A 25,377-nucleotide genomic window follows, 5' to 3' on the forward strand; every position below is an offset into this window, starting at 1 on the left:
ACACCTATCCGGGTACTAGCCAGCCACCTGAGATCCCCCTCAACTCCCTCGCAACAAAGACAAGAGTTGCCACTGCGCCCCTCCACGCCGGACGATAGGCATATATTAGAATCATCATCATTATACCATGATATAAAAACATATATACTATCCATACATATCTGCTGCAAACCACACTCGATACAGCATCTCTTCCACCAAACCACACACGACTGCGGCACGCAACACAGCTCCTCCAAGATGGCGGCCAAGTCCTTCATCCCGCTGCTCGTGGGCATGATGCTGCTCACAGGCTGCTGCAACACTCTATTCACCAAATACCAAGTTCGTCTCCCTTCCCCAACCTCAACAAGCTTATCAGCTAACCCATGACCGCAGGACAACCAATGCGTCTCCAACTGCGACGACCCCGACCCCTCCAACCGCAAACACTTCGAACAGCCCGTCATCCAAACCGCCCAGATGTTCATCGGCGAAATGGGCTGCTGGCTCGTCGTCGGGATCTTCTCTCTCTACCAACGCTTCACAGGCGAGCGCGCCGAGGACCAAGGCCCCGATTACCACGCCATCAACGAGGATGACGAGGATGCGAGGGATGCGGACGAGGAGAGCCTGCGGAATCCGGTTGTGAGGGTCCTGACGAAGGATGCGGAGGGGAGGTTGCCGCTTACGGGGTGGAAGGTGGCGATGTTGGCGTTGCCGGCTACGTGTGATATCCTCGGGACGACGCTTATGAATGCGGGATTCCTGTTTGTGGTGGCGTCGGTGTATCAGATGACGAGGGGGATGTTGGTGATTTGGGTGGGCATATTCAGTGTGGTTTTCTTGAAGAAGAAGTTGTACTTGTTCCAGTGGTGTGCGTTGGCGACTGTGGTGCTGGGTGTTACTCTCGTTGGGCTGGCGGGGTCGCTGCAGGCTGAGGATGTTACCAAGCCTGCCTCGGTTATGGAGGGAGCGAAGAATGCTGCAGTCATTATTTCGAGAGTTGCTTCGACACCGGATGCTATCAGCACGATGATTGGAGTATTCCTCATTGCTGGTGCCCAGATCTTCACGGCCACGCAGTTCGTGTTGGAGGAGTTTATCCTGGAGAAATATGCACTTGAGCCGCTGAGGGTGGTGGGGTGGGAGGGGATTTTTGGATTTACGTTCACGGCTTTGGGGATGCTGGTCCTTCACCTGGCTATTGGTAGGACGCCGGAGGGGCAGCTGGGGTACTTTGATGCGGTGGAGGGATTGAGGCAGATGTTTTATAACAAGCAGATCCTTATCTCGAGTGTGCTGATTATGATCAGTATTGGGTATGTCGTCTCATTCTCCTATCAGAGAGTTAATGCTAACTACCACAGCGGATTCAACTTCTTCGGCCTCTCAGTAACGAGGAGCGTGAGCGCGACCTCTCGATCAACAATCGACACATGCCGCACCCTCTTCATCTGGATCGTCTCCCTCAGCCTTGGCTGGGAGCGCCTCGGACCAACAACACTGCTCCAAGTCGCCGGCTTCTGCCTCCTCGTCTACGGCACGTTCCTCTTCAATGGTATCGTGCAACCCCCACTACGTCGCTGCATGGTCTCGGAGCCCATCGAGGAACTGCTCCCAGAAGAACCAATAGAGCATCTCTGAGGCGGGACATGAGGCTGAAAGGACGTCGTGGGTGAGGCGTCTGATGCGGCGGTGATGGGCACGGCCTATCGGCACTGTGGACTTACGTGATGAGCATGGCGTGTGCCTCATTTCACTTTTTACGAACACATCTAGCGTGTTGGAGGGTGGTGGTACCAGGGGTCGTCATCCTACTCTAACACACCGTCAGCCAATAAATCCTGCTCCCCCTCCGAACTGCAGATTGGGCGCCGCATTTTTGTTTTTTTGTTGCGTGAGGCTCGGAAACTGGGCGATGAGTGAGAGGGTCGTAGTTGGAGTCCCTTACATTTGTCCGCCGCTAGCTCGTTTCTCGTGCGTGTTGCTGGGGTTTGCACCACCGGACCTGCGATACACCTACCTGCTGCCTCTCGTGACATCGGATGAGGCTTATGATTAGGCTAAGCAGGAGGGCGGGAGGAGTAGTAGCGTGACACTGTGCGCCGGCGCGAAGGATGTACATACAGTACAGTACAGTTACAACGCATGCAACTGCAACTGCAACTGCAGCGTCTGGTGGATGGGCGGCCACACCGGGGGGGAGGGCTGTTTTTTACTTACCTTTGACAAAGTTTGACAGGTTTTAATAACTGGGTTATAGCTGGGTTGTGCACGAGACGAGGTGGGTTGGTTTTGAGACCTTTTTCAGCCGCAGGGCAGGACGGGCGTGTTGGGTTGGGATGGGGGGGGATGTGAGGGACTTAAGCCGCACTTTGGGGCGCAGTGATACGTACATGGATGGGAGCAACGGCGGGGAAGCTTATGGTGGGCGCGGGCGGGTTGGGTGTTTGTTAGCCGTGGTACTGGTGTAGAGAATAAAGAACAGATCTCTTTTTTGGATAGATCTTGCTCGATCTGTGACGCCGTTTTTGTTTTCTTTCTCCTGGCTTATTTTTTTATTTGTTTAAGATCTGTGAAGTGGTTGTGGGTAGTACGATGGGGGGTTCTGGGAGTGTGTGTAGGGTGAGAGGTGAGAGGAGGAGGGGAGTTTGTGGATAGTTACTCCAGACAGCAGCTATGGGCAGTGTGTACTGTACTGTACATGTTTGAAAAGGAAGACGAATTGGAGAGCAGAGAGAAAAGGAAGACGACCAGAGCAGAGAGAAGAGAAGGAAGATCCCATATTCCCCTCATATATTCCCCTCATATTCCCGTCCTATAAGTACGTATAGATTCAAATTACTCCATGGTAAGTTAAAGAAAGTACTTCATATATGGCAGTAACCACGGCAGTTTCCCAAGTACCCACCTCCCACCTCCTCCCATCTTTTTACTCGAGTACACCTTCCTCACTTGCTCTTTCTTCCTCCCTTGACCGGACCTTGACCGACGGAACGAGCTACGACCCCAGTCTACCCAGCCCAACCCAAAAAACCCCAGTTCCCAAGTGCTGAGCATCCCATCCATCGCATCCCGCATCCCGCATTCCGCTTTACTCCACTCCACTACTCCCACCACTCAACTACGAGACGAACGAACTCAACTAACCCAACTCAACTAACTCCCTCAAACATACTAGAACGGCCGGGAGTGCGAGGACTCGACGAAGAGCTAGACTCGCACCACCACGCACCACCACGCACCACCACCTACTCTAAAAAGTGCACTACCCACTGAGCAATACTACTACCACCACTCTACACCACCAAATCTCCACCACCACCACAGAAACTCGAACCCCCTCCATATTAAATCGTCGCAACCACCGTCCCGGTATGCGCTCGCCCATCTATCTACCTCCTCCCACCACCACCGCCGCAATCCCTCTTTCTTCCCCAAATACACCCACCGCCGGGCTGCCAAAAATACTAAAAATACGAAAAAAATTATAATAAATATAACTACAAAAAAGAAAATAAAACAAAAAGCAAAACCCACAAAGGCCACACTACACTCCCTGTGCTGGCTGCTGTCCCCCATCCTTTCGTCTATCGCATCAACCCAACCCGTCGAACCTCGTTATCCATCACCGCCGCGCCCTCGCGTCTGATACCCGCTATCTCACCGACACATCCACCGAGTCGCAAACACTTCCTCGAATAACTATCTCTCGTCGAATCTACCCTCTATCGCATCCTGCGACTGTCGCGACTCTACAAACCATCGCATCCCGACCCTCTCGCACCAATACCCACGCCCATTGATCCTTACGTTACCCTCGCCAGCTCGTCGCATCGCAGTCTTGGCAAAAAAGAACACCACAGCACCGCACCCAGAACCCACCACACATCACACAACACACACCGTCATCCCCCCGCGAGCCCTCGTCGCGCCCGCACGCCTCGTCCCGTCGCCGCCTCCGCGCTTCAATGGCAGACCAATGACTATGGCCACCGCCTCCGCGCCCAACGCCAGCACGCACCCTCACGCCTCCTCCGCCGCCGACAACTACGACCCCACCGACGTCGGTCCCCGCGACAGTCCACCCCCCCCCATCCACCACCCCAAGCTCGAACCGACGCCCAGCCCGCCCGGCATCGCGTCCGAGGTGAGCACGCCGCCTGGGAGTCCCGGCGCGCCGCATAAGCCCGGGAGGAAGGTGTTGCGCCCGGTGCCGAATCCGGGGGATGTGGCGCTGCTGGACTCGATGGCTGGGGGGAGGGCGAGGGAGATTGCGGAGACGGCGGGGAGAGAGCTGATACAGGCGCCTGATGAGGAGGAGGGGGATGAGGATATGAGGGCGGGGAGTGAGGGGGAGAGGGGGGTCGAGGTGCCGATGGAGGGGATGGGGAGGGAGGTGGATTTGGAGGCGTTGGCGGCGGGGGCGTTGAGGGCGTTTAATGCTGGAGAGGCGCCGGTGGGTAAGCAGAGTCATGTGGAGGAGGTGGGGGGACAGCAGGTGGATGACCAGATGCGGCATATGTCTCCCAAGGCGTCCACTATAAACGGGAACCATGATGAGCTTCCACCGATCCAAGAGGCGTCCCCGAAAGCCGAAAAGCTGACCAACGTAACCCTGCCGTCCATCTCGTCGCAACTAGCCAACCTAGGTGAGCTCAAGCATTTAGCAGACGCCGCTATCACAGCAGCTGTCGATACAGCACCTCCCAACGGACACCGGCACTCGATATCCTCGCAATCACCACCGCAACCACCGCTCTTCAGAGTAGGCGACCCAGCACACCACCACCCCGCACCAAACGTCCACACCTCACCACCCCCCATCTCCCCGCGCGAGAGCTTCCACACTATCCCCTCCCCCGGCTTCCCCGCGCCGCCATTATTCTTCCGGCGACAATCCCAAGTCTCCGATTCCGCGCCCTACACCAGCGGCGGCGACTTCACAGGGAACGTCGCGGACACATCTACCACCGATCACTCCGGTGCGACAGCCAACGGGATTCCAGCGGGGATCGACCGCATGAGTATAGACGGCATCACGAACCCACTAGTGGGGGGGTTCCAGTGTAACTACCCCGGCTGCACGGCGCAGCCCTTCCAGACGCAGTACTTGCTCAACTCGCACGCGAACGTGCATTCGCAGAACCGGCCGCATTATTGCCCTGTTAAAGGGTGTCTGAGGAGTGAAGGGGGGAAGGGGTTCAAGAGGAAGAATGAGATGATTAGACATGGGCTGGTGCATGAGTCGCCGGGGTATGTTTGTCCGTATTGTATGGATAGGGAACATAAGTATCCGAGGCCGGATAATTTGCAACGGTATGTTGGAGTCCGCTTTCCTAATTTGCTTTACGTGTGACGGGCTGTTGGGTAGCAAACAAACAGACAAACGAACGAACGAGCTTTTACTGACCGACCCCACAACAGACACGTCCGCGTCCACCACGTAGACAAAGATAAAGACGACCCCCTCCTCCGCGAAGTCCTCGCCCAACGCCCCGAAGGACCAAGTCGCGGCCGTCGCCGGCGCGGCGGAAATAATTAACGAACCCCCCCCCATTTTTTATTTATTCATGTTACCCCTGTTTGCACAACGGCGTTAAAGAAACCGCCCCCCGACGAAAACGCCAACAATCTGGCGACTATCGATCGTACCCCGCCTCCGCCACCCGACTGAAAAAAGGGGACTGGCAAAGAGAGGGGGGGAGAGGGGGGGTTGATGGAGTTTGTGAGCTGATATATATATACCAACGACTGGGGGATGTGACGCTCTCGAACCGCTTTTTTTTCTTCTTTTTTGTGTTGGAGCGGATAAACCCCCAGGGCAGCTGCTTGTTGTTGTTGTTATTGTTACTTTTTTTGGTGTGTATGTCGTGCACGATGTGGAGGATGTCTGTGATGTTGTATCTAGGATGGATGGTTAGGTCATGTGGGCGATTATTGGACCTGATGAGATGCTTGGCATCTATCTTCTTCTTCTTTTCTATGTTCATACTTTTTTTTTGTGATGGGAAGGATAGGATGGGTGACATAGAGAGTACTACCTACATATTCCATACGCTATGGTTTAGAGATGATGGTTCATAAATTCGTGACTAAATACCTGGCTATCTACTAATAGATCTTGCCACCAAGGCGGTCCTTAGATTCGCCAAGTTGCTTCAGCAGCAGCTTCCACCATCCCCACCATCCCCACGACAAACACACAAACAGCACCCCCCTTCTCTCAACCCTCACCAGTCCCCCAAGCCCCAACCTCCACCCCCACCTCACTCAAAACCACAACCTCCACCTCCTCCCCCCTCCCACCCCCCACCCTCTCCAGCACAACCCACAACCCCCCCCTCCCCCCCAACCCCGGCGTGAGATCAATATCCCCCACCCTCACCCCCGCCGGCGCATCACTAAACCCCCCTCCCCCCGACGTCGCAAGCACACTCTTATTCGGCCCCTGCCCCCTCTCCACCGACACCTTTAAGGGTGAAATCGCGCCCCGCTGAGCGGCGGGACAGGCGTGTTGTGCTACTATTCGCAGGCGCGTTATCCGGGATAGGGTGAGGGGGGCGAGCATGCGCGTTATGCCTTCGTGGAAGTAGAGGGGGGGGAGGTGGAGGGTTAGGCGGCCGGCGTCTTCGTTTTGGACTGGTGTTATGACGCAGGGTGTTGATGATTCAACGCGCAATGTAAATTTCCCCGTCTGCCCGGACTCGAAGGTTGAGCAGACGATGGTGTAGTCACCCGCTGCGACGTTGGTGAGGTTTGCGAGGGCGCAGCTGCGGCGGTAGGACCCGGATTCCCCGACGATATCTTGGGATGTAACGGAGGTGACGCGCTGGCCGCGGCCCCAGACGAGTTTTACGTGGATGGCGAGGTCGGGGGGGGAGGCGGCGAGGATGATGGAGAGGGATGTTTGGGTGGGGAGGTGGAGTTTAAACTGTGGATTTGAGGCGTAGGTGGGGGAACTTGCGTTTCCGCCTGCGGTCTTGGGAGTCCACGCCCCTGCTGTGGTGGTGATGTGCGGATGCGCGTTTGGGGCGGGAGAAAGGGTGAGGGGCGTGCTGGAGTAGGCGGAGAGGGTGAATGTGTATTTGGGGAGGGGGAGGTCTTGGTGTGCTACTACGATGGTGTAGGGTGTGTTTGGGGGGAGGGAGAGTTTGGAGAGCGTTTGGGGAGAGTCGACGTAGGGGCCGCGGGAGAGGGGGGAGTCGCTTAGGTGGATGCGCTGGCCGCCTGCGTCGAAGATGTAGAGGCTTATGAAGCCGTGGGAGTTGGAGCCGGTGGTTGTGGTGGTGGGGGAGGGGAGGGTGGAGCTGGCGCGGTAGTTGTGCTCGGCGGTTGTGAAGTGCCGGCTTAGGAGGATCCAGACTGTGCCGCCGAGGGGGGAGTGGACGGAGTATTGGGGGTTGTGGACGAAGCAGCCGGGGGAGGGGGCGGTGGGGAGGGTCCAGTTGAAGTGGTGGTCTTGGCGGTGGGTGAAGAGGCCCGGGTTCCAGTTGAGGTAGAGGGAGTCGAAGTTGCGCATTACTTCGGGGTAGCTCATCCAGAATGTGCCGGGGTTTGTGGATGCTTTTGGGGCGACATTGGCAAATCCAAAGGCCTCTTGGTCAGCGTCGGATGGCTTCTGGTCCTCTGCCCCTTTCCAGACCATTGCATCGCACCATGGGTTTTTGAGCAAGAAAAGCTTCTCGTCCCCCTTTTCTTTGATATCCAATACCGCATAATCATGTTCGCCTGCGAGACCAAGCGCCTCTTCTTCGTTGTTATTCAAACGGCCGGTACCAAGAGTGACCATTACATCTCCTAATGCAAACGCATTCAAGATACGGCTCCATAGGTCGTTTGGCTGCAGCTCGTCACTAGTCAAGTTAGTCAAAGGCTTAAATGTAGAATAAGGATGTTATTACCTTTGCAAAAATATCTGCTCTGGGATCCAACTTGTAATTACCCATAGATCTGTGCCTGAATTACTCCCAGGAAAGTCATAGCCCCCTCTCACTTTCAGATATGCCTTTTCTAGCAGTGCTGGCCACAGTAGCCCTGGGTTTTGGCGGTCGAAAACGTATAATCTGCGCGAGTTCCTTGGTGCTGGAAGGCGATCATCGATGACTACCTTGCGGAAGCATCCGTTGAAATGCAAACGAAATATATACTTGCCGTTCTTTGACATTTCAGGGATCCCATGAGCTTTGTTGTATGGGTAGAATATGCGCTCCAATAGCTATACAGTCTTAGTATGTGACAATTTGTCTGATAGGATTCATACCTTTCCATATGTGCCACCGGGCCGAGCTACAGCAGCACAAAGGCTGGCAACAACAGAACAGTCTGCTGTTACATCTTGTACAAGGTCAATATCAGCGGCTGCTTGCATCGTGGGCTGCTGGCGAGGGGAAGAAGCATCTCGAAGTTCGTCGCCTAACAGATCCTCGGGTCTTCGCCAGTCCCCTGGCTCATCAGCATGGGTATTTGATATGTTGATTTTTGATAGGTCCCTGCAGTAGTCAGATGGGAAGTAATATAATGGTAACAGGACACGCACGTATAAATCTCCCCATTTGGGGTAGCAAACTCCTGCCCATCAGGTTCTGATTTCCAAGGAGGGAAGATCAGCCCATGCAACTTTGAACCTTCTAGTAATATAACCTCTTCCCGCGTTGATAATTGTCGGCGGGATTGTGGCATTCCGGAGATTTCGCTGGGCGTTATCACAGCTCCAGTGTGGCTCATTGCTGGTTGCCATTGCTCTATTTTCTTGATTTCCTCTGCCCTCGCTAAGATATTCATGCATTTCTCTTTCAGCCGCGCTCTTTCAGAGCTGTTATTTGCCAACTTTATAGCTTTCATATAGCACTCTGCCGCCGAGATAGCATTGGCAAGGGCATCTTCCTTGGTTCTCGACGACGAGATGCGTCCCTCGGCTTCCTACATAAGAATCTCAATGGCATGATCATGGAATATGCTGACTGTACATACCAGAGCTCGGGTCTCCATTTCGACAGCCGCTTCGCTCAACTTTCAAAGCTTCAAGTCATGTCAGAAAGCATGCATTCCAACTGCATCCGCCAACAACTACATATCAATGCACGTGACACAACACGTGATCGTTCAGCGAACAATGGACGAACGCTTAGCTAAGGAAGAATGTCGATACGAACGGTGCCTCGCTACCGACTACTTTGTTTTGTACCTGCCTCCAGCTCACGACCTGGCAACTCACCTTCCATTCTTTGATGAGCTGCAGTATACCGCAGGTCAGTCTGTTACGAGTTGGATTTTAGTCTTCTGGCTGTAAGTTCCCAAGATCCATATTCTAATCAAGCTAGAGGGTGCTCTGAGTCGGACAGGACCCTGTCTGATGCACAAAGCTGACCTGAAACGAAGCTGACCTCGATAGTCCAGAGTAGTTGAGAACCTCCTTTGAAGTCAGCAGGCACTGCAGGAGATATTGTGGTAATTCTTCGATACTTCGATACCCAGTGTGATAGTCTTGGATTCTTCCTCGGACGGAACGGAACCCCATTCACGAATTACGATTGCATAAGCGCGTGCTTGCTTGCTCTACGACTTGACGTGCAATTCTCACCACGACAACGCTTGGAACGCATGTCATACGGCCCCGATCTACATCCGGAGGCATCTATCAAAGGAGTTTTTTCTTCCAAATCTATTCCATCTCAACAGGTTTTGAAATATTAAGCCAGTCCTTCGAATTGAGCCTCGTTTCGAATCTCAAACAGCTAGTGCCTGCATTTCGACGTCGTTAAACCTGGTCGTGGCAAGTCCACACCAAAGTATGATGAATATGTCTACAGGTCATACAATGAGCAACCGTAACAGCACCCCCGAGCCTAGCAGCACATCTACGTTGCGTCCTCCCATCGGGACAGGGCACCATCTTCGTCAATCCGCAGACATGTCTGCGTTCCCGACTTCGCCGTCTACGAACCGTATTAGGCCATCGTCGGACTTCTATGGCCAAACGCATCAGTTGCAGGGACAAGACAATCCAGAGACCGAAGCTGCCAACAAACTTACCCAGCAATGGATTGCCGATATTGATCAGTATGAGACAACACTGGAAGAGATGGCTGCTGCAACCCTCGATCAGGACTTCAAAGATGAACTCAGCGCCATCGAACAATGGTTCAAGGTGCTGAGCGAGTCCGAGAGAACGGCTGCCTTGTATGCCCTCCTCCAGCAAACCACACAGGTTCAGATCCGATTTTTCATTCAGGTTTTGCAACAGATGGGAAAGAACCATCCCATGTCCGGTGTTCTGTCTCCAGCCAACTTTGACAAAGGTATGTAACACAGCCCTTCTCACCTAGCCATTCTAACATTTTTACTCTAGATCCGATGTCCAACCGCCTGAGCGATGCAATGAACAAGCTTAGTGTGGAGGGTTCGAGAAACTCGTTTTCTCGCCCATCTGCATCCGCTACAATGAAGAGACACTCTGGTCTCGACCAGGACAGGATCAATGCCATGTTCCCAGATGCAGTTGCTGCAATTGCTACGGAGAAGGCCAAATTCACCCAGCAGACTGGAAACCCACCGACATCCAACAGGAACAGTGCGGTGTTCGATACACGCGCATCTCTGGCTGCTCCATCTATTTCTACCCCAGCTGGCAATGGGGGGGAGAATAATACTCAACCTCCTCTTTCTCCTTGGGGCCCACGAAGCAGCTCTGATCAGTCGGCCAACGCAAGACCCAAGTCTTCATCTGGCGTCCCACCAATGGGGCAGTTTATGCAGCCTCCGCCTTCCGCGGGGCTTCGATCCCCACGCATTCAGAGCTCGTCAAACTTGCAGAACTCCACGATCAATATCCCTGACCATCAAACCTCAGACCTGCCTTTGCTTTCCCCGTACAATGCTGGAAACGGCAACTGGGCATCCATGGTTAACACGCCTATGACTTCGACTTTCAACCACGCGGCGAATAATAGTCAGGCTGATATGATCGCCAACGCTACTGCGATGAAGCTCGCTGCACTCTCTACCGTAAACAACCGATTCGCCCTTGATGATGTTCGCAAGTACCGCCGAGCAAGGTCCAACGATGGCCATGCGATCAATAACCAAGGCCCATTGTCTCCAGGTCTCCCAGGCGTTGCCAATGCCAACGTTGTCATGGTTAACGAGCATGGGCAGATACTGAACAGGGATCAGATCCTCGCTCTTCAAGGCCAGCAGAACTCCGCATTTGGTGGTTCCAGGTCTCGCCCAAGTTCTCCTGGTCTTGCTATGCACGGTGCTGGCGGATTTTCTCACATGGGTTTTGCATCTCCGCAAAACAATGGCTTCTTGTCTGCTTATGATGGCAACTCTCCTCTTATGAACAATGGGATGGGAGGTCTTAACCTCAACCAGTTTGGTATGGGTGGTAGTCACGAGGGCTATCTTTCCGACCATTCCGACATGGCCAGAGGCCGCTCCCCACGTGGAAGGCGTGGCAGCTCAAAGCCTCCGGAGGACCCCACTGACCCAAGTCTGCTGCAAGACATTCCGAGTTGGCTGAGGAGCTTGCGTCTTCACAAATACACAGACAACTTGAAGGACATGAACTGGACGGAGCTGGTGGAACTTGATGATAAGGCTCTTGAGGACAGGGGAGTTAATGCTCTTGGTGCAAGGAGGAAGATGCTGAAGGTTTTTGAGCAAGTGAAGGGTTCGTGGTCATTCTAATCTTGTGATCGAATTTCTTACTAACTACCGAATAGAAGCCAAGGCGGAAGGCAAACTTGCCTGAAGAAGTACAGTTTCTATGCTAGGATATTGCGGATAGAACAGTACTTTGAACTATGGTTGGGGTTTCTAATTTATTTGAATTCAGGATTTGGTGGCAGTGGACTAGGAAAACAATGTTGGATTATCAGGAGAAGGCGATACAAGCTTTATATTTTCCAAACCGGTGTGGTTTGAGATTGTTAGTGTATACGGGGCTATGTACTTTAACATGGCAAATTACTTTAGCTATACCTAATTTCCTATGTACTATCTGAACCCATTGATTCGAAAGTGATTCCACTATTGTACGTAGGATATCCCAACAAAGCTTGTAGGCTCGGTCAAGTTTAATTATGGACTTGGCATAAGTCGCCGACTTGGTGGAAAATGCTTGTGGAATATGTGGGGGATAGCGATAAGATAAGCCTTTCAGATAAGGATTTATTGTACTGACGTCTCGTCTCATATCCCTCGGTGCTCTCGGTGCTGCAATTCTTCACGATCACACTTCCACCAACATAACTGCTCAGCCTGCAATCTCACGCCAAATGGATGGCATCATTCAATAAAGATGCTACAATGATAATGAATACCGATACAAATGGACGGAATCGACGAAGACGCTGGCAGGGGCCAGCACTCTGGCGGCCTTCCCAGAAGTCAATATCCAGAGCCTCATGAAACTCCAACCTTTGCATGGTCTGGCCAAAACGTCGACCACAATGGCGGTTCTCATCCCGAGCAACAATTTCCGCTGAGGGATAATCAGTACCATGATGATTCTGCCGAGTAAGCGATGCCTCTCGAAGGATGCGAGCCTTTTCTTACGATTCTTAGGGACGAGGAACTACTTTCAGATGCAGATTCCGATTACCTGGATCTGAAAACTAATATTGCCAAACTAGAGGATTCTGTTCGTAAATTTAGACGGGAACAAAGAGATGAAAGTGCCGACGAAGATGAAGAGAGCCCGGATGAAACGCGCACGCGACGGAAAGGGCGCGACATCAAGGGACGTGTTATTACCAGAGGTCCACGCAAAGCGGCCGTCCCCACTGGCGACATTCGAGCCCGCATGGGTAGGGCATCCCAAGCTTTCATTGAAGAAAACTATGAAGAAGCAAAGCAGCTCGTCGAAGAAGTTATTCGAATCAATGCCGAGACACACGAGGCGTGGACCTTGTTGGCGTCGATATTCAGAGAGCTGGGGGATATAGATAAAACTCTTCTGGCTCTTATATATGCGGCCCATCTAAGGCCAAAGGATGCAACCCAGTGGTTGAGTGCCGCAAGATTTGCCTTGGAAGAAACAGGGGATCATAGGAGCAAAAATCTCCCTTCGGCCAAGTTCTGTTTCTCGTCTGCCATTCGCGCAAACCCGAAGAATGACTTCGAAGCTCGATGTGGCAAGGCAGAAGTGTTGCGTGAAATGGGGAGCACCAGCGCTGCCATCGTTGAGTACAGGCATATTCTGAAGCAAAGGCCACACGACACCAGCATTTTGAGGCTCATCTCCGAGGCGTATATTGATAAAGATAATGTCAAGGCGGCCTTGAATCTTTACAGTCAGGCCATAGACTTCTACAAAGCCTCGGATAGCCAGCCTGGCGAGAAGTTTACCTGGTCAGACGTTAATATTTATGTTGAGTTGCACGCCTACCTCGGCCAATATGTCGATGCAGTCAAGGAGCTTAAATCACTATCACGGTGGATACTGGGTCGTGAATCCGAGTTGTACTGGGATGATGTACTGGAAGATGATCGCGAATGGGACTCCGATGATAATCGGAGGGTGCTACACCCCAGCTTCTGTCAAGGAAAATACGGCCTGCACCAGTATGGTGATGGTCTTCCTATGGAACTTCGTGTGAAACTCGGATTATACCGCCTCAGATTAGGTTTCCATGCCGAAGCACTTGTATGTATATTCCAACAATGACGGAGAGTATCAAGCTAATTATTATAGTCTCATCTTCACTGGCTTGGTCCAGAGAACGAATATTTTGCGGACCGAGTGCTTGACTATCCAGATCTTTTCCACGAATCAGCTGATAGTCTCTATCAAGCCGGCCTACCCGAAGAAGCCCTTGTGTTTTATCGAGCATTGAGAGCCGTTTCGAGTCAAGAAGACGCAAATCTTTATTTGCAGATGGGCAAGTGCTACTTGAACGGAAAGCGTAACAGGGAAGCCGAGGAGAGCTTCCAGCATGCCATTATCCTGGATCAAGACAACATTGACGCCCGCGTACACCTAGCCAAACTGTACGAAGAGCTCAACGAGCAGGAACAAGCATTCATTTACGTGAACGAAATCATGAATCTAAGAAGACTGCAGAACTCGAAAAAGAAACAGCAGAAGTCACAGCAGGATATAACACAGGATAACGATACTCTAATGCCGACTGTGACTCGCACAAGATCGTACTACAAACCTAAACGGCTGGTCAATTTAGAAGAACGACAAAGGCAAGAGCAGGCTGCTTCAGATCGACTACAGGAGCAGTATTCTGTGATGCGGTTGGAGCGAGATGCCATGCGTGCTGGCGACGAGGGAGCGACGCTAGCTTGGATGGAGGCAGCAGCAGACCTTATTGACGACTTCAGGGGCTTCAAGACATTTTACCCCTGGGACAAATATGTTAGGTTCTTGGGCTATACAGTAGGCCCAGCTCGCGGACAGCCTCAGACAGGAGCAACACCCCTGGATGCGGATCTTGCTGAGATGGCTAATCGAATCTCGTTCAGTAAGTTTTGTGCAAAAGGGAGAATATTACATACTAACAGCATCTAGAACTTGGAGCAGACGTCGACAGCAGGAATAATGTGGCGGTGGAGATACCGGAGAATTATCGAGGCATACCCTTTTCGGCATGGCTTGACATATTTCTTGACTACGCGCTGTGTCTTGTAAGATATGGTAAGCATCAAGAGGCATATGAAATTTGTGAGGCAGCAAAAGATGCAGTCGTATTCTATCACTCGAGGGAGGATATGTTTTTAATCCACGTCTGTTGGTGTGGTATGCAACTATCCCCAAGCCCTCCAAATTCTCTCGCTGACGATATCCGAAGCTTGTGCAGTTCTTGCAAATGATGAAGAAACCTGCGTAACGGCATGTAGATACTTCATGAAAGATTATCAGTTTACGACCGATACGTACAGAATGTTCGCGGCATTGACAAGGCTATGCCAGTCACCAATATCTTGGTACAGCTCTGGACCGACACAGAAATATATGCTCAGGCAAATTAAAGCTATGGACTATGGTCTTGTCAACGACGATGCACGCCGAAAATTCTTTTCTGAGAAAGGCTCCTACTCGGCCCAGGACGAGTCCGGCCGCTTGATAGTCAATAAGGACATGGATATTGCACTGCTTATGGTGTATGGCCATATATTATACACTGGGACGAGTTACGCGTATGCCCTTAGTAAGTTTACGGCTACTGGCTTGAGAAACTCCGTTCGTACTAACGAGGCTAGATTATTTCTTCAGAGCATACGCCTTGGACCCTGAAAACCCTATGATAAAGCTTAGCATTGGCCTTGGTTACGTCCATCATGGCCTGAAGCGCCAGTCAGAAAACCGGCAGTTCCAGATAATGCAGGGAATGACCTTCCTTCTTGATTATTACAAGACTCGCAGAGCCTCAGATAAAGCCGAGGAACGCCAAGAAGTGAGTTACAACGTCGCGAGAACGTATCAAATGGTTGGACTCTCACATCTTGCCTTGCCCTACTATCAAGAGATACTTGACGAGGCCCAGTCCTCAGAAACCAAGGAAGACCTGGTTTTAGATGCTGCCTTTAACCTGCAAACCATGTATTCGATGAGTGGAAACATGAGAATGGCCGACTACATAACCTCTACTTGGCTACAAATGTAGCACTTAATTATCTACCATAGCCTCAAATGAATAAAGGTTAATCTTCTACAGTAAGATCTAGATTGTGACTATTGAATTGATCGAAATGATGGTAAGTAAATAGTGTTGTGGTAGCACGTAATCACTCAGTGAAGCCGATTATCAACAGTTTGTGTTCATCAAACAACATCAGGCACGCGGTTTTGCACAACATATATTTATTCCATTCAAGTATATAGAACTATGGATTCTTCAATAATCTAAGGAAAGAAAATGCCATAATCCAATGTGATTGTGTATGTAACCTCAGCTGATTCCCATATTTTCAAGGAGGTCGGAACGACTTCTCAAAGCTAGGCGCCCAGCAACGGGTAGAAAAATGATCTCCGCACAGCGCGAAAACAACCTCGTCGACTGTGACAACAAGGCTGCCGTTAAGTAATGTTTTTGAAGCTGGCGTTAGTTTAGAAAGAAGAGAAAGGAAAGGAAAATTCAAAAGGGCAATAAATAGTTGTGACCGTGCACAGCCGAGGGATGGATACGTCCGAAGCTAAACTACTTTTGTCATAGCGCGTCGTTCGACTACCAAGCCAGATCTGGCCCTTGCGTAAACTTGCGGGCAAGCTGTCATTCTGGTGAACGAAGCATATCTATCCCCACGTAACAACAACTTCCTCCCAAGGAACCAACTTGGCACCGGGTGCACTGCAACTCTTATACCTCGTTCGCGTCATATATTCTAGTCAACTCTGCCATTAGGGCTTCCCTTGGACAAGGCCTTCCGATACAGAGGGAGAGCTGTGCACAAAAGCCAAAATGGACCATGAGGCACAGAAAGAGCAATGGGGTGAGATGGAGGACCAGGATGGGATCCGTCTCAGTTGGAATGTTTTCCCCAGCTCGCGCATGGTAAGTGAATACCTCAAATGCTCATGGCCGGAGATTTGACAAGAAATAGGAAGCTTCAAGACTCGTTGTCCCCATAGGCGCATTGTATACCCCTCTGAAGGAGAAGCCAGATACGCCCCTCCTCCAATTTGAGCCTGTTACTTGCAAGCCTCCTTGCAGAGCTGTTCTTAATCCCTTCTGGTGAGCCAATTTTCACAACCATCGCGCGAATCGTAGTTAACCGTTAAATAGTCAAGTTGATGTACGAGCGCGCCTTTGGATCTGTCCATTCTGCCTCTCACGCAACGCCCTCCCACCACACTATAAGGATATCACGCAAAATGCCATTCCTCCGGAGCTTCACCTCACGAACACCACCATCGAATACCGACTCTCCCGACCTGCCCCAAGCCCGCCCATTTTCCTTTACGTTGTGGACACCTGCCAAGAAGAAGACAGTCTTTCCGCGCTGAAGGAGAGCCTTATTATGAGTCTCAGTCTTTTGCCAGAAAATGCCTTGGTTGGCCTTATTACATACGGGACCATGGTATGTGATTAGCTCCCCCCTATAAATTACCGACGTCTAATGGCTACTAGGCTCAAGTACATGAAATTGGGTACACAGAATGCGCAAAGTCATACGTTTTCCGAGGAAGCAAAGACTATTCGGCAAAGCAGGTACAAGAAATGCTAGGTCTGCTTTCCGCAGGACTCAGGCCCGCAATGCAACAGCAGCAGCCCGGTAGGCCTGCGCCAATGGGGCCAGCTTCGCGATTCCTTCAGCCTGTCCAGCAATGCGAATTTCAGCTTGTTAAGGCCCTCGAGCAATTGCAGAAAGATCCATGGCCAGTATCCAGCGACCGGAGGAATCTGCGTTGCACCGGTGTGGCTTTGAGCGTAGCTGTGGGTCTCATGGAAACATCGTTTCAAAATGCAGGAGGAAGAATTATGCTTTTCGCAGGTGGACCAGCAACTGAAGGCCCAGGACTGGTAGTCGGGCCAGAGCTAAAAGAGTCAATCCGATCTCACCACGATATTGACAGGGACCAAATCAAATATTACAAGAAGGCATTGAAGGTAAGAAGCTGCCGCGATCCTCTCAAGTCCATGGGCTAATTTTTCCAGTTTTATGATAACTTAGCCAAACGTACTGCACATAACGGCCATGTCATCGACATCTTCGCGGGTTGTTTGGATCAAGTTGGATTACTTGAAATGAAGGGGCTCGCAAGTTCAACTGGTGGATATATGATTTTGACTGACAGCTTTACGTCGTCTATGTTCAAGCAGTCCTTCGTTCGGGTCTTTGAGAAGGATGCGAACGATAACCTTTTGATGGGCTTCAACGCGTCCCTTGAAGTCTTGACGACAAAGGAACTGAAGGTGACGGGTCTAATAGGACATGCAGTTTCCATGAACAAGAAATCCACGTCAGTCGGCGAGACAGAGTGCGGAATTGGAAACACATGTTCTTGGAAGATGTGCAGCATAGATCCAAGCTCCAGTTACGGTATCTACTTCGAAATTGCTAACCAGGGAGGTCCGGCTCAACACCAGCAAACGCCACAGAAGGGGATGCTGCAATTCCTTACATACTATCAGCATTCGTCAGGCCAGTTCCACTTGAGGGTTACTACAGTGGCCCGTAACCTGAGTGGCCCTGCTGGCGACCCAGCTATTGCGCAGTCCTTCGATCAGGAGACTGCTGCAGTCTTAATGTCAAGAATCGCTGTCTTCAAGGCGGAAGTTGACGACGGCCCTGATGTGCTGAGATGGGTGGATAGGATGTTGATTCGCCTATGCTCTAGATTCGCGGATTACCGGAAGGATGATCCATCATCCTTTCGCCTGGAAAAGAACTTCACCTTATACCCACAGTTCATGTTCCATCTTCGCAGGAGTCAGTTCTTGCAGGTATTCAACAATTCGCCCGACGAGACTGCATTTTACAGGCACGTGCTGAACCAGGAAGATGTCAGCAACTCTTTGATTATGATTCAGCCAACTCTCGACTCCTACACCTTCGACCAGGATGGCAGCCAGCCGGTTTTGCTTGATTCTACCTCGATCCAGCCCACACACATTCTCCTCCTCGATACCTTTTTCCACATTCTCATCTTCCACGGAGAGACGATTGCAGAGTGGAGGAAAGCTGGTTACCAGGAGCAAGAAGGTTACGAGAACTTCGCAACCCTCTTGGAGGAACCGAAAGAGGATGCAAGGGTACGTTTTTCAATGACTGTCGTTTAAACTCTTGACTATGATGCTAACGATATTTAGGAACTGATCACCGATCGATTCCCCCTTCCCCGTTTCATTGTTTGCGACGCTGGAGGCTCCCAAGCTAGATTCCTCCTCTCCAAGCTTAACCCCTCAACGACCCATACGACTGGTTCATATGGCGGGGTTGGCGCAACAAACGCGCAGACGATTTTCACTGACGACGTCTCTTTGCAGACATTCATGGATCATTTGATGAAGTAAGTAGAACAGTTCCCCATGATTGAGTTCCATACTAACGCATCATTCTTTAGGTTAGCGGTCAGCGGCACGAACTGAGAAAGCATAGATGGCATGAGAGGGAGGCAGGCTGAGGGAATTAGATTATCCGTTTCGGCGACTACTGGCGACATCAAAATCGATTCTGTAGTAACTGAAGAATTGCAAACCAAAGATTAGTCAAATAGGAAATATAATGGGAATCATCAATGTTCATTGTTGAAGCGTTTGTGCTTGTGCGCCCCAGCCCAAATGTCTGAGAGACAGTGTAGGCAGGAATTGATACTGTAATTCTCACTGCTAACTTCCTTTCTTGTTCTTCAATTTATGAGTATAGTAGAGGTGCAGCTGGTGACCCGGAATATTCAACGTATTGTAGTTAGAATCACTAGAGGTTGAGGCTTCATTTTCCTGTCATAGATTGGTTCCATTCGCACTCATAACCGTCAATGAGATCAGGGTCTTGGCATGAGTACTCGAGTACTTGTGATATTCGCCTATTCCCAACTTAGTCTAGCCCTGCATTCGGAAGCGTGGCCTGACTTCGAAATTTGTTGCTGCCCCAGGCATCAGTCGATCGCTTATTCTACTCTAGCGCAGCCCACAAACCCTAACAACCAAAACTTTCGAGTGAGAAGACGACGACGACTATCAAGAAACCACCAGTAACGACCCATCGCCCAACGACGACACGATGGTAAGCCCATTCCATTCCGAAACCCGACTGCCTTCAATCTCCAGAGTCCTCTCTGTTCTACACGCAACTCTCCCGCTCTCGACAAATCCGTTTCAAGGCGGGAGAAGACAAATGGCGAGAGAAAGAAATACACAGACGGATGGGCAATTGAGACATGATCACGAACATCGCTGACCACCGTCCCTACAGGTTCGATACGCAGCCACCGAAATCCACCCGGCGAAGTCGGCTCGCGCGCGCGGAGCATACCTCCGTGTGTCCTTCAAGAACACCCGCGAGACCGCCCAGGCCATCAATGGCTGGAAGCTCGAGCGTGCCGTGAAGTTCCTCGAGAACGTCCAGGAGCACAAGGAGGCTGTTGCCATGAGGAGGTTCGCCGGCGGAACCGGTCGCGCTGCCCAGGGTACGTTATTATTATGATCCCCTCTGGCAGTTATTTTTGCTGCAGGGATTTTTGCGCAACATGGACACAGGGACTGATTTATTGAATAGGCAAGGCTTTCGGTGTCACCCGCGCCCGCTGGCCCGTCAAGTCGGCTGAGTTCCTTCTCGGTCTCCTTAAGAACGCTGAGGCCAACGCCGATACCAAGGGTCTCGATACCGGTAACCTCGTCGTGAAGCACATCCAGGTCAACCAGGCACCAAAGCAGCGCCGCCGCACATACCGTGCACACGGTCGCGTAAGTAACCACCTACCTACCTACCCGCAGCAATGAGACTGACTGGAGTTTTAGATCAACCCATACATGTCGAACCCCTGCCACATCGAGTTGATCCTTACCGAGAGCGAGGAGGTTGTGGCCAAGGGAGAGGCCGTCGAGGGACGCGAGCTGCACTTGAGCTCGAGACAGCGTGGTGCCCGCCAACGCGCCGCCATCACCGCTGCTTAAGTTAGAGTAGTAGAAAAGAGAATTTTTTGCTAAAGAACGGGGCTGGGATTGTGTTGTGAGTGAGGCGCAATGACTTGGGCTGGGTGCGTTCCAGATCAAAGGTCTGTGTACTTCAGTAGCATATGGCAGGGTATTGGTCACGCATGATGAGCTCGTTTTGTTACTCTTTTGTGTGTGTGTGTGTTTTGTGATGGTGATTGATGTGATTGTGATTTGTGACTTGTTGGTTTGCCGCCTTTGCCATGCAGATGCAGGGGATGTATCCCATGGTCAATACAGACCGGTTCGAGCAAGAGACGGTTCAGGAATTGCTGTATGACCTTCTATAGGAATACAAATCGGCAGCTAGGAGAAGGTAAGAACAAAATTATTCCTTATTCCAAGGTACCATATCCACGCACCTGAATGATTCGAGCCCAACAACCGATTCTCCCAAGTTAGGTATTCCAAGGTAAAGTATTCTTCAGTCGTTTCTCATGAGTCTTAAGTATCGTCAAGATAAGTATTCTTCAATCCCTTCACATAAGTCCCAAATATTCCAACATAAAATACTCTTTCTTTCCTATACACATTTATACCAACCACACCCACCTCCACATCCCCAATCACCCCCTCCCCCATCCCCCAGCCTTCTCCCCATCCCTCTCATGCATCCCGCCTCCCGCCTCCCGCCTCCCGCCTGCCTTCTTCACACACCTGAATCATACATACATACGCACCCATCACCTCCTCAACCCATGTCCTGACGTGCTCAGCGACAAACCCACTCCCCAGCGGTGATTTGACCTCGCTAGAGGCCTCCTCGCAGATTAGCTCACTGGCGCAGACGCATGTTGCAATTTGTTAGAGGGATGACTACGCCACACGCGAGCAGATTGTGTGGTGGTACGAGATGTGGGAGCGGGAAAGGCCGAAGTTGTCATCGTGGGGGGAGGGGTAGTGGGTTTTGATGGGAAGGGGGTTGTTGAGGGCAGGGAGGGTTGTCACGGGATGGGGGTGTTATTGAAGGCAGAGATACCACAGGATGGGATATTATTGAAAGCAGAGATATCACAGGATAGGATAGTCATAATGAAAAAAGATTAATCTCAACGCAGACAAGAGTGTAGAATTTATTCCGCTGGCTAACCATCAATATCCCCCAAACCCAAAACGCCCCCATCTACCCCATCCCTATCGCCATCTAAACCGCTCTCAAAAACAAGGCATCTCATCAAAGACACCCCCCCAACAACGCCATCTAACACGCCATCATCTATTCCAACCCCCATACCCCATCCCTCAAACCATCTAAACCCTCCGTCACCATCACGCACCCCTCACCGCCTCAGCACCTCTCCAATCCCTACTCTCCACCCCGGGCAACACACACGACGGCGGATGCCCAATCTTACTCTTCTTACTAACACTAACCGCGCTATCCGTCGATCCAAAACTCGACGTCCTCGTGATCCCCGTAGCAGTCCTCTTCAACCTCGTCGCGGGCGGCGACCACGCCCTGAGTAAGTCTCCCGCTGAAGACCGATCCTCGGCTTTGAGGTCATCAATGACGCTATCGATCGCCTCTTCGTTGTCGCGCGCTGAGGCCCCGTCGAGGAAAGGGTCGAATGCCCAGCACGCTTCGAGTCCGGGCATGAAGACAGGGGAGGAAGCGAGTTCGGACCAGGAGAAGTAGTCGTCGCACATCCCGATGTAGAGATCGAGGATATGTCCGTTGTGATCTAGCGTCGCGCAGTGCGCGGTCAGGAAGTCCATGTCGTAGAGACTGCTATCGATCAGGTTTGGGGGGAGCTGGCGGAGCATGGGGAGTCCCGTGACGTGCTCGGCGTCGCAGATCTTGGCCACTAAGGGCATCCATGGACGTCCCTTGAGGAGGCTCGCGAATTCGTTGGAGGTAGCTGTGACGAATGATGAGCTGTCCTGGCCGGGGATGGCGACGACGCGGTGGAGACCACGTGATTGGACACGTTTATACGCCATAGTGTCTTTCTCGAACGGGAAGGGTTGAGAAGCCGTAGGCATGAGGGAGATATGCACCGACCAGGCCTTCGCACGATTAGAGCGCCCGGAGTGAGAAGAGCGTTGAGAGGAGCGCGAGCGGCGGGAGTGTGGTTGCCGAGGAGGAGTCATGGAGGGGCGCCGCGAGATGGTATTCTCGATGCGGCGGGGGTGGGAGGAGAGACCGTCTACGCGGTCCTCGAGGATCATGGATGCGTCGTCCAGATCGATGATGCGGCTTTGGACGGTGCGGATGTCGTCCTGGGTTGCGTGGGTGGTGTCCATGAGTGCGTCTATGCAGTCGTCGTGGTAGCGGGTTCGTCGATCCAGAGCGCCGAAGTGCCTCCATAACCCCTCGATCCCGCGATACACATTCCTAATCTCTAAGTCGGCGTTGAAGCGGCCATTTTCGTTGTGTTCTTCCAGGGCGCTCACGCGGACGGTCAGGTGGTTTTTAGCTTCCCTCTCCCTCTCGAGGAGTTTCTCTAACAGCACGATCCGCGCCCTCATCGTCTCGACCTCCTCCTTGTCTGCTAGGGTCTCCTCGGTTGGGGCGGTGAGGTGGTAGACGGCGAGGTGGCCGCAGTTGCATGAGCTGCCGGGGGTGCATTTGTTCAGCGAGAAGCCGACGCAGGCGCAACGCTGGCCGCGGACCTCGGGGTGGAGGAGGAGGTAGCGGCACTGCCCTTGGGGGAGGGGAGATTCATCGTCGCGGCTGGTGGTGGACTGGGGCCGGTGGAGGGGACTGGCCGGGTGGGACATTATGATTCGTGGAAGAGTTGCTTCGACAAACCGATTCTATGGCTCCAGAGCCCGAGTTGATGGTCCATATGGTAGATAAACAGCGCCGGCGGTGGAGGTGATAATAGAGTTTGGTATTCTTCTGGCGGCGAGAGTAGTAGTCCTTTGGTATGTCTCTAGCAGCAGGCTGGGGAACGGGACGTATGTATGGTGTGCTGCTCAAAATGGAAAAGTCCGTCCGTATCTTTGAGGGCGGACGTGCCGAAAGATAAGGGAGAGATATCAGATACGGTGGGCGTACAATGATAACCAGGACCACTGGTGAAAGCCACGAGTTGCAGAGTTCGACGAAGCTAGTCCGGGTGACAGGGCATACACACCAACATATATAGATATTCTCTGGTGGCGGGAGATCTGTATATATATGTATGCGTATGTGAGTTAGTGGAGGTTGGTGGTGGAGTGGTTGTGGAGTTTGTGGAGTTTGTGTAAAGCGGGATATCAGGGCGGACCGTCTATTAAGGTATAAAACGCTCGGGAATAGACGGCGGGACGAATGGGTAGTGTACAGAGAAGTGCGTCGCGGCCAGCCGGGGCGAAGTGGGCCACAAGGATTGAAGGGATGGGGTGAGAGAGGAGGACGAAGGGGCGAGAGGGAATGGATGAGGGCACGAGGCGGTAAGGAGGAGCGAGAGACGGCGATGAGGCCAACATGAGACGGGGGGGTGGTGAGGAGGGACGAGGGAAGAAAAGGACTGACAGTGAGGGCGGAGGGGGGAAAAAAAGAGTGTATACTGTACACGGTGGACAAACCCAGTTCACTACTGTCTTTTGCGGATTTTTAGTTGGGAGGGGGGGGGGGTGTGGTGGTGGGGAGTAGTAGATGGGGGAGGGATGGGGGGAGGATGGGAGAGGATTTGGGGGTGTAAAGTGGAAAAATGGGTCAAATTGGTAAATGAAGCGTGGGGTGAGAGGATAAATTTTGAATGGCGTGAGTGACAGGGTGGGTTGGGTGCTTTTTGTGCTTTGGAGATTTCGGTTGCACGGTCGGGGGTATAAGTGGGCAGGGGTATGTTGGTGGGAGACGGTTGGAGAGGGTGGGATCTGGTGGTAGATGATGGGATTTGGGTGTGCTGGGCGAGGAAAAACGTGGGAGGATCGAGTGGGATCTGGTGTGGGCGTGGGAATAAAGGAAAAGGGGTGGGAGTGGAGTAATTGTTGTTAGGATGACGGACTGATTGAATACCTGACACAAGTACCGGTTGGCGTTGGAAGTACCCATAGCATACGAATTTGGTGGTTAAGATACATGGGGGTTGGACGTCACTCTAGTCACTCTATTACGATGTGGCCAATCGGCCAATCACGGCAACCACCGCTGTCGGCCGCTCAGGAATTTATTTTACATAGTGCTACAGTACAGTACCGATATAGAGTACGTACCAGTAATACAGTACTCTGCAGAAATGGTGGATGGATGGATGGGAGGGAGGGGAGGGGGATGGGGGATGGGAGGGAGGATGGGGGCCCGAGGGACGGGGTGACGGGGGGGAGAGGGGAGAGGGGATGGGGGAGAGGGACGAGAGGAGAGGAGAGGGGACCAGCCAGGGCGCGTGGGGCACAGGAACGGTCAGGGACGGTCCGAGATGGTCAGTTTACGGTCATTTTCAGGCCGTGTAGATGTGTCTCGCTTTTTACTATAGTATGGCAATAGTAGCACTTTTAGCACTGTTGACTGCAATCAGGCGCGGGATGAGAGAGGGAAAAATGGATACTTGGGCACTGTAACAAATTTGATCATGAATTCTCTGTACAGGGGGTACCGTGGTGCTGCCGTGGTGGTGGACGGACTCTGCCTCGTGTCTCCCTGGCTCAGCACAGGACAAGCAATGCTCATAGTACTGTATGTACAGCCCAACATTTCACTACCGGATGAAAATCCCCGACGCGACGACGTGGGTTGGTTTGAGGCAGTGGTGGTGGGTGTGCGCTCAGTCCTTCCGGTATGGGTTGGTATGTGTCGTTGTTTCCGGTATGCGATGCGCAGTCCCTTTTCTGTTATACCCGCACGCACAGAAACAGC

General features: G+C 52.1%; 7 protein-coding genes across 7 annotated transcripts; 5 read left to right on the forward strand and 2 right to left on the reverse strand.

Annotated features, from left to right (window-relative positions):
* The first annotated feature begins 18 nt into the window (after positions 1-18).
* Positions 19-2,399, forward strand: VE01_00932 (uncharacterized protein). Its single transcript, XM_018270460.2, has 3 exons — positions 19-324; positions 379-1,301; positions 1,350-2,399. The coding sequence occupies exons 1-3, from the start codon at positions 241-243 to the stop codon at positions 1,624-1,626; spliced, it is 1,284 nt and encodes a 427-aa protein (XP_018134754.1). The 5' UTR covers positions 19-240; the 3' UTR covers positions 1,627-2,399.
* A 634-nt stretch (positions 2,400-3,033) lies between these two features.
* On the forward strand, positions 3,034-6,058 carry VE01_00933 (uncharacterized protein). The gene is made up of 2 exons (XM_018270461.2): positions 3,034-5,301; positions 5,410-6,058. Exons 1-2 carry the CDS (start codon positions 3,965-3,967, stop codon positions 5,525-5,527), a joined length of 1,455 nt encoding a protein of 484 aa, XP_018134753.2. The 5' UTR covers positions 3,034-3,964; the 3' UTR covers positions 5,528-6,058.
* A 150-nt stretch (positions 6,059-6,208) lies between these two features.
* RIM13 (cysteine protease) lies at positions 6,209-9,015 on the reverse strand (the record flags this gene model as incomplete). Its single annotated transcript, XM_018270462.2, has 5 exons — positions 8,956-9,015; positions 8,522-8,904; positions 8,246-8,474; positions 7,887-8,200; positions 6,209-7,838 (listed from the first exon to the last, which is right to left on the reverse strand). The coding sequence occupies exons 1-5, from the start codon at positions 8,971-8,973 to the stop codon at positions 6,209-6,211; spliced, it is 2,574 nt and encodes an 857-aa protein (XP_018134756.1). The 5' UTR covers positions 8,974-9,015.
* A 137-nt stretch (positions 9,016-9,152) lies between these two features.
* VTS1 (Flap-structured DNA-binding and RNA-binding protein) lies at positions 9,153-11,993 on the forward strand. The gene is made up of 4 exons (XM_018270463.2): positions 9,153-9,270; positions 9,377-10,283; positions 10,334-11,656; positions 11,709-11,993. The coding sequence occupies exons 2-4, from the start codon at positions 9,776-9,778 to the stop codon at positions 11,735-11,737; spliced, it is 1,860 nt and encodes a 619-aa protein (XP_018134755.2). The 5' UTR covers positions 9,153-9,270; positions 9,377-9,775; the 3' UTR covers positions 11,738-11,993.
* Positions 11,994-12,204: 211 nt separating this feature from the next.
* On the forward strand, positions 12,205-15,650 carry TFC4 (transcription factor TFIIIC subunit tfc4). The gene is made up of 6 exons (XM_018270464.2): positions 12,205-12,504; positions 12,553-13,633; positions 13,682-14,459; positions 14,507-14,734; positions 14,787-15,146; positions 15,199-15,650. The coding sequence occupies exons 1-6, from the start codon at positions 12,317-12,319 to the stop codon at positions 15,600-15,602; spliced, it is 3,039 nt and encodes a 1,012-aa protein (XP_018134758.1). The 5' UTR covers positions 12,205-12,316; the 3' UTR covers positions 15,603-15,650.
* A 571-nt stretch (positions 15,651-16,221) lies between these two features.
* On the forward strand, positions 16,222-19,172 carry SEC23 (GTPase-activating protein S23). Its single transcript, XM_018270465.2, has 7 exons — positions 16,222-16,490; positions 16,540-16,670; positions 16,722-17,016; positions 17,067-17,546; positions 17,595-18,692; positions 18,750-18,949; positions 19,004-19,172. Exons 1-7 carry the CDS (start codon positions 16,398-16,400, stop codon positions 19,026-19,028), a joined length of 2,322 nt encoding a protein of 773 aa, XP_018134757.2. The 5' UTR covers positions 16,222-16,397; the 3' UTR covers positions 19,029-19,172.
* A 2,486-nt stretch (positions 19,173-21,658) lies between these two features.
* Positions 21,659-24,124, reverse strand: VE01_00938 (uncharacterized protein). Its single transcript, XM_018270466.2, has one exon. The coding sequence runs from the start codon at positions 23,313-23,315 to the stop codon at positions 21,864-21,866; it is 1,452 nt and encodes a 483-aa protein (XP_018134760.1). The 5' UTR covers positions 23,316-24,124; the 3' UTR covers positions 21,659-21,863.
* Between the last annotated feature and the right edge of the window lie 1,253 nt (positions 24,125-25,377).

The sequence above is a fragment of the Pseudogymnoascus verrucosus genome (assembly GCF_001662655.1).
Source record: "Pseudogymnoascus verrucosus strain UAMH 10579 unplaced genomic scaffold scaffold_2, whole genome shotgun sequence".
Taxonomy (NCBI): Eukaryota; Fungi; Ascomycota; class Leotiomycetes; order Thelebolales; family Thelebolaceae; genus Pseudogymnoascus; species Pseudogymnoascus verrucosus.